At 43.5% G+C, this 12,977-nt stretch overlaps 1 protein-coding gene across 4 annotated transcripts in view; it reads right to left on the reverse strand.

The window, feature by feature from the left end:
- LOC135550050 (chromodomain Y-like protein 2) overlaps positions 1-12,977 on the reverse strand; it is a 44,678-nt gene that overhangs the window by 15,789 nt on the left and 15,912 nt on the right. For all 4 annotated transcript variants that reach the window (XM_064980510.1, XM_064980525.1, XM_064980518.1 and 1 more), the window contains exon 3: positions 6,102-6,319. In XM_064980510.1, the coding sequence (XP_064836582.1) occupies positions 6,102-6,319 (218 nt within the window). The remainder of the gene's footprint in view (positions 1-6,101; positions 6,320-12,977) is intronic.

A 12,977-nucleotide genomic window follows, 5' to 3' on the forward strand; every position in this document is an offset into this window, starting at 1 on the left:
TGAAAGAGCTGCAAAACCTGGACCCGTACAAATCAGCTGGGCTTGACAATCTGGACCCTCTATTTCTGAAAATATCCGCCGCCATTGTCGCAACCCCTATTACCAGCCTGTTCAACCTCTCTTTCATATCGTCTGAGATGCCCAAGGATCGGAAAGCTGCCGCAGTCATCCCCCTCTTCAAAGGGGAGACACACTGGACCCAAACTGTTACAGACCTATATCCATCCTGCCCTGCCTATCTAAGGTCTTCGAAAACCAAGTCAACAAACCGGTCACTGACCATCTCGAATCCCACCGTACCTTCTCCGCTGTGCAATCTGGTTTCCGAGCCGGTCACGGGTGCACCTCAGCCACACTCAAGGTACTAAACGATATCATAACCGCCATCGATAAAAGACAGTACTGTGCAGCAGTCTTCATCGACCTTGCCAAGGCTTTCGACTCTGTCAATCACCATATTCTTAATCGGCAGACTCAGTAGCCTCGGTTTTTTGGATGACTGCCTTGCCTGGTTCACCAATTACTTTGCAGACAGAGTTCAGTGTGTCAAATCGGAGGGCATGCTGTCCGGTCCTCTGGCAGTCTCTATGGGGGTGCCACAGGGTTCAATTCTCGGACCGACTCTTTTCTCTGTATATATCAATGATGTTGCTCTTGCTGCGGGCGATTCCCTGATCCACCTCTACGCAGACGACACCATTCTATATACTTCCGGCCCGCCCTTGGACACTGTGCTATCTAACCTCCAATTGAGCTTCAATGCCATACAACACTCCTTCCGTGGCCTCCAACTGCTCTTAAACGCTAGTAAAACCAAATGCATGCTTTTAAACCGATCGCTGCCTGCACCCGCATGCCCGACTAGCATCACCACCCTGGATGGTTCCGACCTTGAATATGTGGACATCTATAAGTACCTAGGTGTCTGGCTAGACTGTAAACTCTCCTTCCAGACTCATATCAAACATCTCCAATCGAAAATCAAATCAAGAGTCGGCTTTCTATTCCGCAACAAAGCCTCCTTCACTCACGCCGCCAAACTTACCCTAGTAAAACTGACTATCCTACCGATCCTCGACTTCGGCGATGTCATCTACAAAATTGCCTCCAACACTCTACTCAGCAAACTGGATGCAGTTTATCGCAGTGCCATCCGTTTTGTCACTAAAGCACCTTATACCACCCACCACTGCGACTTGTATGCTCTAGTCGGCTGGCCCTCGCAACATATTCACCGCCAGACCCACTGGCTCCAGGTCATCTACAAGTCCATGCTAGGTAAAGCTCCGCCTTATCTCAGTTCACTGGTCACGATGGCAACACCCATCCGTAGCACGCGCTCCAGCAGGTGTATCTCACTGATCATCCCTAAAGCCAACACCTCATTTGGCCGCCTTTCGTTCCAATACTCTGCTGCCTGTGACTGGAACGAATTGCAAAAATCCCTGAAGTTGGAGACTTTTATCTCCCTCACCAACTTCAAACATCTGCTATCTGAGCAGCTAACCGATCGTTGCAGCTGTACATAGTCTATTGGTAAATAGCCCACCCATTTTCACCTACCTCATCCCCATACTGTTTTTATTTATTTATTTTTTGCTCTTTTGCACACCAATATCTCTACCTGTACATGACCATCTGATCATTTATCACCCCAGTGTTAATCTGCAAAATTGTAATTATTCGCCTACCTCCTCATGCCTTTTGCACACAATGTATATAGACTCCCCTTTTTCCCTACTGTGTTATTGACCTCTTAATTGTTTACTCCATGTGTAACTCTGTTGTCTGTTCACACTGCTATGCTTTATCTTGGCCAGGTCGCAGTTGCAAATGAGAACTTGTTCTCAACTAACCTACATGGTTAAATAAAGGTGAAAAAATAAATAAATAAATAAATAAAAAATATGTTGTCTTGGCTGTGTTCTCAGGATCGTTGTCCTGTTGGAAGGTGAACCTTTGCCCGAGTCTGAGGTCCTAAGTGCTCTGGAGCAGGTTTCCATCAAGGATCTCTCTGGTCTTTGCTCCGTTCATCTTTCCCTCGATCCTGACTAGTCTCCCAGTCCCTGCCACGGAAAAACATCCCCACAGCATGATGCTGCCACTCATGCTTCACCGTAGGGATGGTGCCAGGTTTCCTACCAATGTGTTGATTTAAAGAGTTAAATCTTGGTCAAATCAATTTTGTTTCTCATGGTCAGAGTCATTTTGGTGCCTCTTGGCAAACTCCAAGCAGGCTGTCGTGCCTTTTACTGAGTAGTGGCTTCCGTCTGGCCACTCTACCTTAAAGTAATTGGCAACATTAAAAGGTTTTGTGACAAACGAGGCATTTGATTCAATGAAAGATTGAGTTTAATTAGTCTTTCTGCCCATAATTTCATTTAAAGTATTCAAAACTTGTATCCATCATACTTTGTCATTTATCTTGGTTTCATAATACAATATATTCTTATTTTTGTTTTCATAATTTCTCAATTTACAGTAAGTTTGCCAAATCAGATGTGCAGCCAGACTTATTCAACATAATTCCAAATTGACATTATGGGGTATTGTGTGTAGGCCAGTGACCAAAAAAAATCTCAATATAATCCATTTTAAATTCAGGCTGTAACAACAAAATTTGGAAAATATCAAGGGGTGTGTTTACTTTCTGAAGGAACTGTTTGAATGTTAACTGATTTTAGCAACTTATTGATTTCATAAACCTTATTTCCCAGACTAAATATATTAATATGGGCTATTATTTGCCCTTTCCTGGGTAGCTAATCAGAAATACACATAATATGAAGAAAACAAAGACAAAGCATGAGTGATTCCCCAGACCGAAGGTTTTCACCCCCAATGATCCCTAATTTATCTGGCACAACTGGAGGAACATACGGCAGAGGGCAAATGTTCCATGAAAAATACTGGGTTGCATATGACCTTGTATAAGATTCAAGCACACACCAGAGCCAGTTAAATATGCATTTCCATATACAGAGGAATGGTCATCTACAGGCTTGGTAAAAGGAAAGAAAGTGTCCAAAGGTGAAAAGAGGGATTGAGGGAGCGAGCACATTAACATGGAGAAGACGCTGTCGCTAAGTAACATCTGCTCACAATAACATCTGCATGTGACCAATAACATTTGATTTGATTTATACAAACATTATGTTATGGCCTTCTGGGATGCACAGGGAAGTGTCATAGACTCATAAAACTGCTTATTATCTTATTTTATTTAACTAGGCAAGTCAGTTAAGAACCAATTCTTATTTTCAATGACGGCCTAGGAACAGAACGACAGATTTTGTACCTTGTCAGCTCAGGGATTTGATCTTGCAACCTATCGGTTACTAGTTCAACGCTCCAACCACTAGGCTACCTGCCGCCCCATTAATAGCTTGATGCCTGGGGAAATAAGCAATCAGCTGTCAGTCAAACACACACATACAGTGCCTTGCGAAAGTATTCGGCCCCCTTGAACTTCGCGACCTTTTGCCACATTTCAGGCTTCAAACATAACGATATAAAACTGTATTTTTTGTGAAGAATCAACAACAAGTGGGACACAATCATGAAGTGGAACGACATTTATTGGATATTTCAAACTTTTTTAACAAATCAAAAACTGAAAAATTGGGCGTGCAAAATTATTCAGCCCCCTTAAGTTAATACTTTGTAGCGCCACCTTTTGCTGCGATTACAGCTGTAAGTCGCTTGGGGTATGTCTCTATCAGTTTTGCACATCGAGAGACTGAAAGTTTTTCCCATTCCTCCTTGCAAAACAACTCAAGCTCAGTGAGGTTGGATGGAGAGCATTTGTGAACAGCAGTTTTCAGTTCTTTCCACAAATTCTCGATTGGATTCAGGTCTGGACTTTGACTTGGCCATTCTAACACCTGGATATGTTTATTTTTTAACCATTCCATTGTAGATTTTGCTTTATGTTTTGGATCATTGTCTTGTTGGAAGACAAATCTCCGTCCCAGTCTCAGGTCTTTTGCAGACTCCATCAGGTTTTCTTCCAGAATGGTCCTGTATTTGGCTCCATCCATCTTCCCATTAATTTTAACCATCTTCCCTGTCCCTGCTGAAGAAAAGCAGGCCCAAACCATGATGCTGCCACCACCATGTTTGACAGTGGGTATGGTGTGTTCAGGGTGATGAGCTGTGTTGCTTTTACTCCAAACATAACGTTTTGCATTGTTGCCAAAAAGTTCAATTTTGGTTTCATCTGACCAGAGCACCTTCTTCCACATGTTTGGTGTGTCTCCCAGGTGGCTTGTGGCAAACTTTAAACAACACTTTTTATGGATATCTTTAAGAAACGGCTTTCTTCTTGCCACTCTTCCATAAAGGCCAGATTTGTGCAATATATGACTGATTGTTGTCCTATGAACAGAGTCTCCCACCTCAGCTGTTGATCTCTGCAGTTCATCCAGAGTGATCATGGGCCTCTTGGCTGCATCTCTGATCAGCCTTCTCCTTGTATGAGCTGAAAGTTTAGAGGGACGGCCAGGTCTTGGTAGATTTGCAGTGGTCTGATACTCCTTCCATTTCAATATTATCACTTGCACAGTGCTCCTTGGGATGTTTAAAGCTTGGGAAATCTTTTTGTATCCAAATCCGGCTTTAAACTTCTTCACAACAGTATCTCGGACCTGCCTGGTGTGTTCCTTGTTCTTCATGATGCTCTCTGCGCTTTTAACGGACCTCTGAGACTATCACAGTGCAGGTGCATTTATACGGAGACTTGATTACACACAGGTGGATTGTATTTATCATCATTAGTCATTTAGGTCAACATTGGATCATTCAGAGATCCTCACTGAACTTCTGGAGAGAGTTTGCTGCACTGAAAGTAAAGGGGCTGAATAATTTTGCACGCCCAATTTTTCAGTTTTTGATTTGTTAAAAAAGTTTGAAATATCCAATAAATGTCGTTCCACTTCATGATTGTGTCCCACTTGTTGTTGATTCTTCACAAAAAAATACAGTTTTATATCTTTATGTTTGAAGCCTGAAATGTGGCAAAAGGTCGCAAAGTTCAAGGGGGCCAAATACTTTCGCAAGGCACTGTAGACAGATACACATCTCCCAAGAGAAGATTTTCTAAAGTGGGACCACTCAGCTCGGAAATCTATGGAATATATCATTGAAGAGCAGTATGGAAATACAGCACTTGAGAGTGGATGAGTAAGACTTATTCCACACTTAAGCAGAAGGATTTTGTGCAAGGGAATGTTGCATATCACGAGAGCTGCTCCGGTAGCTCATGGCATTTTTCTACAGTAACAGTCGCCAATGAGATAAGCTCTTTTGAGGGTGTGAAAATGTAAATTGAACAAACATTGGCCCTAGTTGTTACAGCCATGTTGTGAGTTAGCCAGGACAAAGCCTCCAGTACCGTGGACAGTCAGAGCAGTAGAGGAACTAATTGGCCAATTAATACCAGCTTTTCAGCAGTGGTAATGATCAGTTAAGGACCCGCTGATAACTGGGCACCAGTGTCATTTGAGAGGCAGTGGGTTTTCTCCCGTATCGAGACTCCCAAAAACATTTCACCGTCGCTAATGCGACGTAATGGACAGGCTTGCAAATCGCTCAGTACAGTTGTTTGAAGTGAAGAAAGTACTGCTGAGAACCACTGTGAAGGCATACTTTGACAATAGGCATATTTTACACAAAGACAATCCATTCCCATTTTCAGTGCGTAAGAAAAATAGGAAAAAACGCTTCTATGCTGAGTTATGTCAAGACAATAAAAGGTTTTTGGCATCAAAATGTAACACTATCAGAGAGGTATTAATTTCTCTGTCATAATCTTCCTATTCAGATATCCATAGAAATCACATCAAACAATAGTCTGCGATGGGCCGTAATTCAGTGGAGTCACATTGTTACTCATTTAAAATGTGAGGCAATGCACAGTGACATATACATTATGTAGTGCTCCAGTACATACATGGGAAAAAAACACTAGGTACTGAATTATTCAAAAAGGTAATGCACAGCTTGAGTCCAATTTCTATTTCAAAGCTTTTACCTATGGTGTCATTGCATTGTTGTTATGTGTGTGCGTGCATTCATGAGTGTGTGTGTAAAGTATCCCCTACCTCTGGTGTTAGTGCGTTGTTGTCAGACGTCTGACTGGAGAGCAGCACATGCGTGAAGCCCTCCTCCTTCCTGACGACAATGTCACGGAATCGACAGTTGGTCTCGTTCTGCCGCACGTTGTACCTCAGCCGCTTGTGGAACACGTAGCCTTTGTCCTCTCCAAGCTTCCTCTTCACAGAGCTGTGCAGATTCACCTCACCGTTGGAGAGTGTGGAGCCTGTTGGAACATATGGAGCAAAGTGCGTGATGGAGCAAAGTGCGTGATGGGCAGAGTGCGTGATGGGCAGAGTGCGTGATGGGCAGAGTGCGTGATGGGCAGAGTGCGTGATGGGCAGAGTGCGTGATGGATCCTCGCCCATCAGGAGTCAGAGCAGTGTACCCTACTTTAGAGAGACTTTCCTGGAAAAGGACCTGGTGCATCTCAAGGGGTGTTCTTGAGCCTCTTCACTGGAAGACTTCAGATACATTTTTTGTGCCCACAGTAGTATTGCAAGTGCCAGCTCAGCTAGTGACACAATAGACATGTAAATCATATTTTAACTTCTGTAGAGATGGGATGTGCATTACTGATATCGAAGAAGAAAAAAAAACTTGGTCAACTACATTGCTCTGTTTGCATGTCAATAGTTGTCTATTCACACTTTCTTAAAATACTCCCTTGGAAGAGTGAGAAGGCTATATCCATTTTTATCATCAGGAAACATCATCCTCATTTTGCATGCTGCTCCTGTCAACGTATCATAACTATTGAATCAGACCCCATCTTGATTCGATTCGTTTCTAAGACAATGAAAGAGGCATGACTGCAAATGAGCACAGAGAATGGATTCACACCAATTCCCCAGTCTGGGGTAAACTATGGCTGTGACAACATTCAAATGCAAGACTAGGATCCCCAGAGAGAAACAAAGTGATTCATTTTGTTTACAGGTCAACATAGAACAGTTACTGAGCACTGCTGAGCACAGAAGACCAAACAGGGACCAACACTCAGTTACTGACCAAGGAAAACTTAGCTTGACCCATTGAGACATTACCAACTACAATGATCATTTATTCTATTTCTACAAATATATTTTATCACAAAAAATGTTTCAGCACAAGTATTCTATGACCTGATTTGACCATGGGAAAAAGAGCTAGATCGTAAATGCTGGAAAACCATGTCCAAACTTTGGTTTGATCCCTCAGGGGTAAGTGGGCCGGTCAAGAGTCCCCAGACCCCAGCCAGATGTTAGCATCCAAGGCTAGCTGTAAGTGTGACAGACATTTCTCCTCTGTCATCTCGTGACATTAGACATCGTAGGTCAATGTTATCACCCAACCAATAAACTATTACATTTGTTGCGATGGGACCATATTGAGGCAAATGTTTCTATGAAGGCAAAGTGACACTAATGAATCCGTATAGTGGATGTATATAGATGGATGACATAAAAACCTCAACCCTGTCCTGCTTTCATGATAGACAGAGGTAGAGACGATAATGCAAAGCATAAGGGACTGTAGCTAATTTGTGACTGACCACCTCGATTCGGTCTTATGTTGCAAAATTAGGTTTTTTTTTTTTACGTTTGTCACGAACCGGCTCAAAGCCCGTAACAAAGGGAGACAACGTGGAGATAAGGAGTAACAAAATATATATTTATTAACCAAAGCAACTAAGGAAAATATACAATGGTGTGTGTAATCAGTAGTGTAAGTGAGTGTTTTAATGAATGTGATAATGCAGGGTGTTGAAAGGTGCCAATGCAAACAAACAAAAGGCCACCAAGAACCACAACACAATCTACAAAGGTGTCTGCATGGAGAGAGTCTCCTCCATGAATGTGGAAGAGGTCTATTTATCCTGGGACACACCTGGCCCAGGTGTTTCCCATGTAGCTGACGACCCTCCCCAACTCCGCCCACCGGCATCCTAATAAGGAAACAAGAACAAAGACAGAATACGGCAGACAGAGTGGGAGGGTCGTCACATTCCCCCCCATAAAACAAGGACCCCGGAACATACTAGCCTCTGCAGTCCCAAACTGACACAGCCTCCGCAGTCCCAAACTGACACAGCCTCCGCAGTCCCAAACTGACACAGCCTCCGCAGTCCCAAACTGACACAGCCTCCGCAGTCCCAAACTGACACAGCCTCCGCAGTCCCAAACTGACACAGCCTCCGCAGTCCCAAACTGACACAGCCTCCGCAGTCCCAAACTGACACAGCCTCCGCAGTCCCAAACTGACACAGCCTCCGCAGTCCCAAACTGACACAGCCTCCGCAGTCCCAAACTGACACAGCCTCCGCAGTCCCAAACTGACACAGCCTCCGCAGTCCCAAACTGACACAGCCTCCGCAGTCCCAAACTGACACAGCCTCCGCAGTCCCAAACTGACACAGCCTCCGCAGTCCCAAACTGACACAGCCTCCGCAGTCCCAAACTGACACAGCCTCCGCAGTCCCAAACTGACACAGCCTCCGCAGTCCCAAACTGACACAGCCTCCGCAGTCCCAAACTGACACAGCCTCTGCAGTCCCAAACTGACACAGCCTCTGCAGTCCCAAACTGACACAGCCTCTGCAGTCCCAAACTGACACAGCCTCTGCGTCCCAAACTGACACAGCCTCTGCGTCCCAAACTGACACAGCCTCTGCGTCCCAAACTGACACAGCCTCTGCGTCCCAAACTGACACAGCCTCTGCGTCCCAAACTGACACAGCCTCTGCGTCCCAAACTGACACAGCCTCTGCGTCCCAAATTGATGAGGGGTTATGTGTTCACACCTCCACCTGCACCAACCAACCAACCTCCTCCCCAGACCTCAGCAACCTTTGCGCATAGGAAGCAATATTTAAGAGGAAAGAAAACAAGACCAGGAGGGAACAGACAGGAAAGATAGATGACAACCCCAACCAATGGTCAGTCACGTAAACATTCAGTAACATGGCACAAAAGACCACAACAGCTACAAACTCCAACGAAAAGAACATCAGGGTCCTTAATTTTTACAACTCCCAACGATTCATAGTCACTTCCAACGATTCATAGTCACTTCCAACGATTCATAGTCACTTCCAACGATTCATAGTCACTTCCAACGATTCATAGTCACTTCCAACGATTCATAGTCACTTCCAACGATTCATAGTCACTTCCAACGATTCATAGTCACTTCCAACGATTCATAGTCACTTCCAACGATTAAGAATTTCACTAATTTCAATCATTTAACCTTGTAGTGTTCAGCCATCTGCAACAGCTGTTCTTTAGTACATAATTCTAACAGGTCCTCTGATGGAAAGCGAATGAACTTGTGTACATGAGACACCATAGTCATAAGTAAAGTAAATAATCTTGCTCAACCCCTCTGCTGAGCACATCAGACCACAACCAGAGAAATGACAATCACCCTGAGCACCACAGAAGAGAGATGAGATATGGAGCTTCCCCAAACCTACAATAACTCAACCCTAGTCTTCGTGCAGATTTGCGGTGGGAATTTACGCACTGTAGCCCGCTGGCAAGGAAAAACTCCCCAGCATGCTGGCAAATTCCACCAAGCCACGGATGTGCCCCCGAGACAACTGCTCAGTCCACAGACACCACACAAAAATAACAAACATTTAACTATGCCAAACATGTCCAAAAATGAAACACGTCGCTAAGCCTATCAGGGGTAAAAGGCTATAGCTCCAGGTAGCAAGTTCCACTACGCTACACAAATCTCCTACCGAGGTACACAGCCGATTTACTCACCTCCTCAGACTGACTTCCCAACAGAAAGCAGAACAAGAGTTCAGGCTAGGCAGGGCCTGGAAACTAACCATTATCTCTCACCAACGCAGCACACAAACCAAACAACAAAAGCAACCAATACTGGGCCTATCAAACTCAAACACAATATGCAAACCAAACACGTACCTCCACTGTCTCCCAAACCAATAGTTCAAAGATCCCGGACGAGCCCCACTTGTCACGAACCGGCTCAAAGCCCGTAACAAAGGGAGACAACGTGGAGATAAGGAGTAACAAAATATATATTTATTAACCAAAGCAACTAAGGAAAATATACAATGGTGTGTGTAATCAGTAGTGGAATACCCAAGGAATACCTAGGATAGGATAAGTAATCCTTCTCACCCCCCCCCCTTAAATGATTTAGATGCACTATTGTAAAGTGGCTGTTCCACTGGATGTCAGAAGGTGAATTCACCAATTTGTAAGTCGCTCTGGATAAGAGCGTCTGCTAAATGACTTAAATGTAAATGTAGTGTAAGTGAGTGTTTTAATGAATGTGATAATGCAGGGTGTTGAAAGGTGCCAATGCAAACAAAAGGCCACCAAGAACCACAATCTACAAAGGTGTCTGCATGGAGAGAGTCTCCTCCATGAATGTGGAAGAGGTCTATTTATCCTGGGACACACCTGGCCCAGGTGTTTCCCATGTAGCTGACGACCCTCCCCAACTCCGCCCACCGGCATCCTAACAAGGAAACAAGAACAAAGACAGAATACGGCAGACAGAGTGGGAGGGTCGTCACACGTTGGACAAAAGTAGTGATTCAGAGATACAAAATGGTATGTCATACACTGCAGATGAGGAACAATGGAAAAGTTATTCTGCTTTGTAGGTTGATAAACTTGTAGCCCCACTTTTGAGGAAATGGCCCTTGAAAGTTGTTACACCTACTGCAGAGCTCTTCTTTGTCTACACATCTTCATCATCGTTCACACCCTCTTAAGCTTTAGCCCCACCCATCTCTTTAGGGATTCACATGCAAGGCCATGTGCTAAACAGAGTGAGTAAGGTATTGTAGTAAATAACCAAAGATTTCAAGACTAAAAGTGGTGAATGTAGTAGCTTACAATAAGGAAAAACTTCAGGTAGCAATACACTATGTAGTCTTTTGCCTATATACTAATCGGCCTTTGGTGCAGGTAACGTTGTTGTTCACATTACTGTCTCTGGTAAACACATACTATACCAAACAAAATCAAAGTTTGTTTGTCACATGAACAGGATACAGAAGGTGTAAATGGGACAGTTTGCTTGTACAACTTGTTTGGCCTGTGTTGTGTCAAGTCACTTCAGTTCACACTGACCGTGTACAGAAAGTAGTCCACAACTTTTCCCACTTTGTCAATAGCACCTGCTAAATTCAGGGAAGCAATGTTGTTTCGAGCAGTAGCAACACTTTTGCAGTTCTCCATGGCTGACGTTAAATCTTTTTTTTTAAATGCGGTAGGAAGGCTTCTGTTATTGACAGAAGCATGCTACAAGGCAGACCAATCCAAACTCATCTCTCGGCAAGTCCAGCCCAACAATTATCTCAGCCAATCATGGCTAGCAGGAAGGTTCTTGTCTTTTTCTGTGGCTAAACCAACTAGGCTCGTAATTTAACAATTATATTTCTATTTACACATGGCATACAAGCTTGTTATTAAGACAGATGAACGTTCACATATTTCTGCCCAAAAACATATTTTTATAAAAATAAAACGATTACGTTCAAATGCCTCTCCTGTGAAGTAGTGACGTACGACATAAGCCTAGCTTCCTGAAACGGGTCACATTTATAAGCCCATTGCTGTGCCTTTCAGCTGCAAAGCAAAGGTACAGTGCCTTGCGAAAGTATTCGGCCCCCTTGAACTTTGCGACCTTTTGCCACATTTCAGGCTTCAAACATAAAGATATAAAACTGTATTTTTTTGTGAAGAATCAACAACAACAAGTGGGACACAATCATGAAGTGGAAAGACATTTATTGGATATTTCAAACTTTAACAAATCAAAAACTGAAAAATTGGGCGTGCAAAATTATTCAGCCCCTTTACTTTCAGTGCAGCAAACTCTCTCCAGAAGTTCAGTGAGGATCTCTGAATGATCCAATGTTGACCTAAATTACTAATGATGATAAATACAATCCACCTGTGTGTAATCAAGTCTCCGTATAAATGCACCTGCACTGTGATAGTCTCAGAGGTCCGTTAAAAGCGCAGAAAGCATCATGAAGAACAAGAAACACACCAGGCAGGCCCGAGAATCTGTTGTGAAGAAGTTTAAAGCCGGATTTGGATACACAAAGATTTCCCAAGCTTTAAACATCCCAAGGAGAACTGTGCAAGCGATAATATTCAAATGGAAGGAGTATCAGACCACTGCAAATCTACCAAGACCTGGCCGTCCCTCTAAACTTTCAGCTCATACAAGGAGAAGACTGATCAGAGATGCAGTCAAGAGGCCCATGATCACTCTGGATGAACTGCAGATGGATGGAGCCAAATACAGGACCATTCTGGAAGAAAACCTGATGGAGTCTGCAAAAGACCTGAGACTGGGACGGAGATGTCTTCCAACAAGACAATGATCCAAAACATAAAGCAAAATCTACAATGGAATGGTTCAAAAATAAACATATCCAGGTGTTAGAATGGCCAAGTCAAAGTCCAGACCTGAATCCAATCGAGAATCTGTGGAAAGAACTGAAAACTGCTGTTCACAAATGCACTTCATCCAACCTCACTGAGCTCGAGCTGTTTTGCAAGAAGGAATGGGAAAAGATTTCAGTCTCTCGATGTGCAAAACTGATAGAGACATACCCCAAGCGACTTACAGCTGTAATCGCAGCAAAAGGTGGCGCTACAAAGTATTAACTTAAGGGGGCTGAATAATTTTGCACGCCCAAATTTTCAGTTTTTGATTTGCTAAAAAAATTTGAAATATCTAATAAATGTCGTTCCACTTCATGATTGTGTCCCACTTGTTGTTGATTCTTCACAAAAAAATACAGTTTTATATCTTTATGTTTGAAGCCTGAAATGTGGCAAAAGGTCGCAAAGTTCAAGGAGGCCGAATACTTTCGCAAGACACTGTAGCTAGTTATG

The sequence above is a fragment of the Oncorhynchus masou genome, chromosome 1 (genome assembly GCF_036934945.1).
Source record: "Oncorhynchus masou masou isolate Uvic2021 chromosome 1, UVic_Omas_1.1, whole genome shotgun sequence".
NCBI lineage: Eukaryota > Metazoa > Chordata > Actinopteri > Salmoniformes > Salmonidae > Oncorhynchus > Oncorhynchus masou.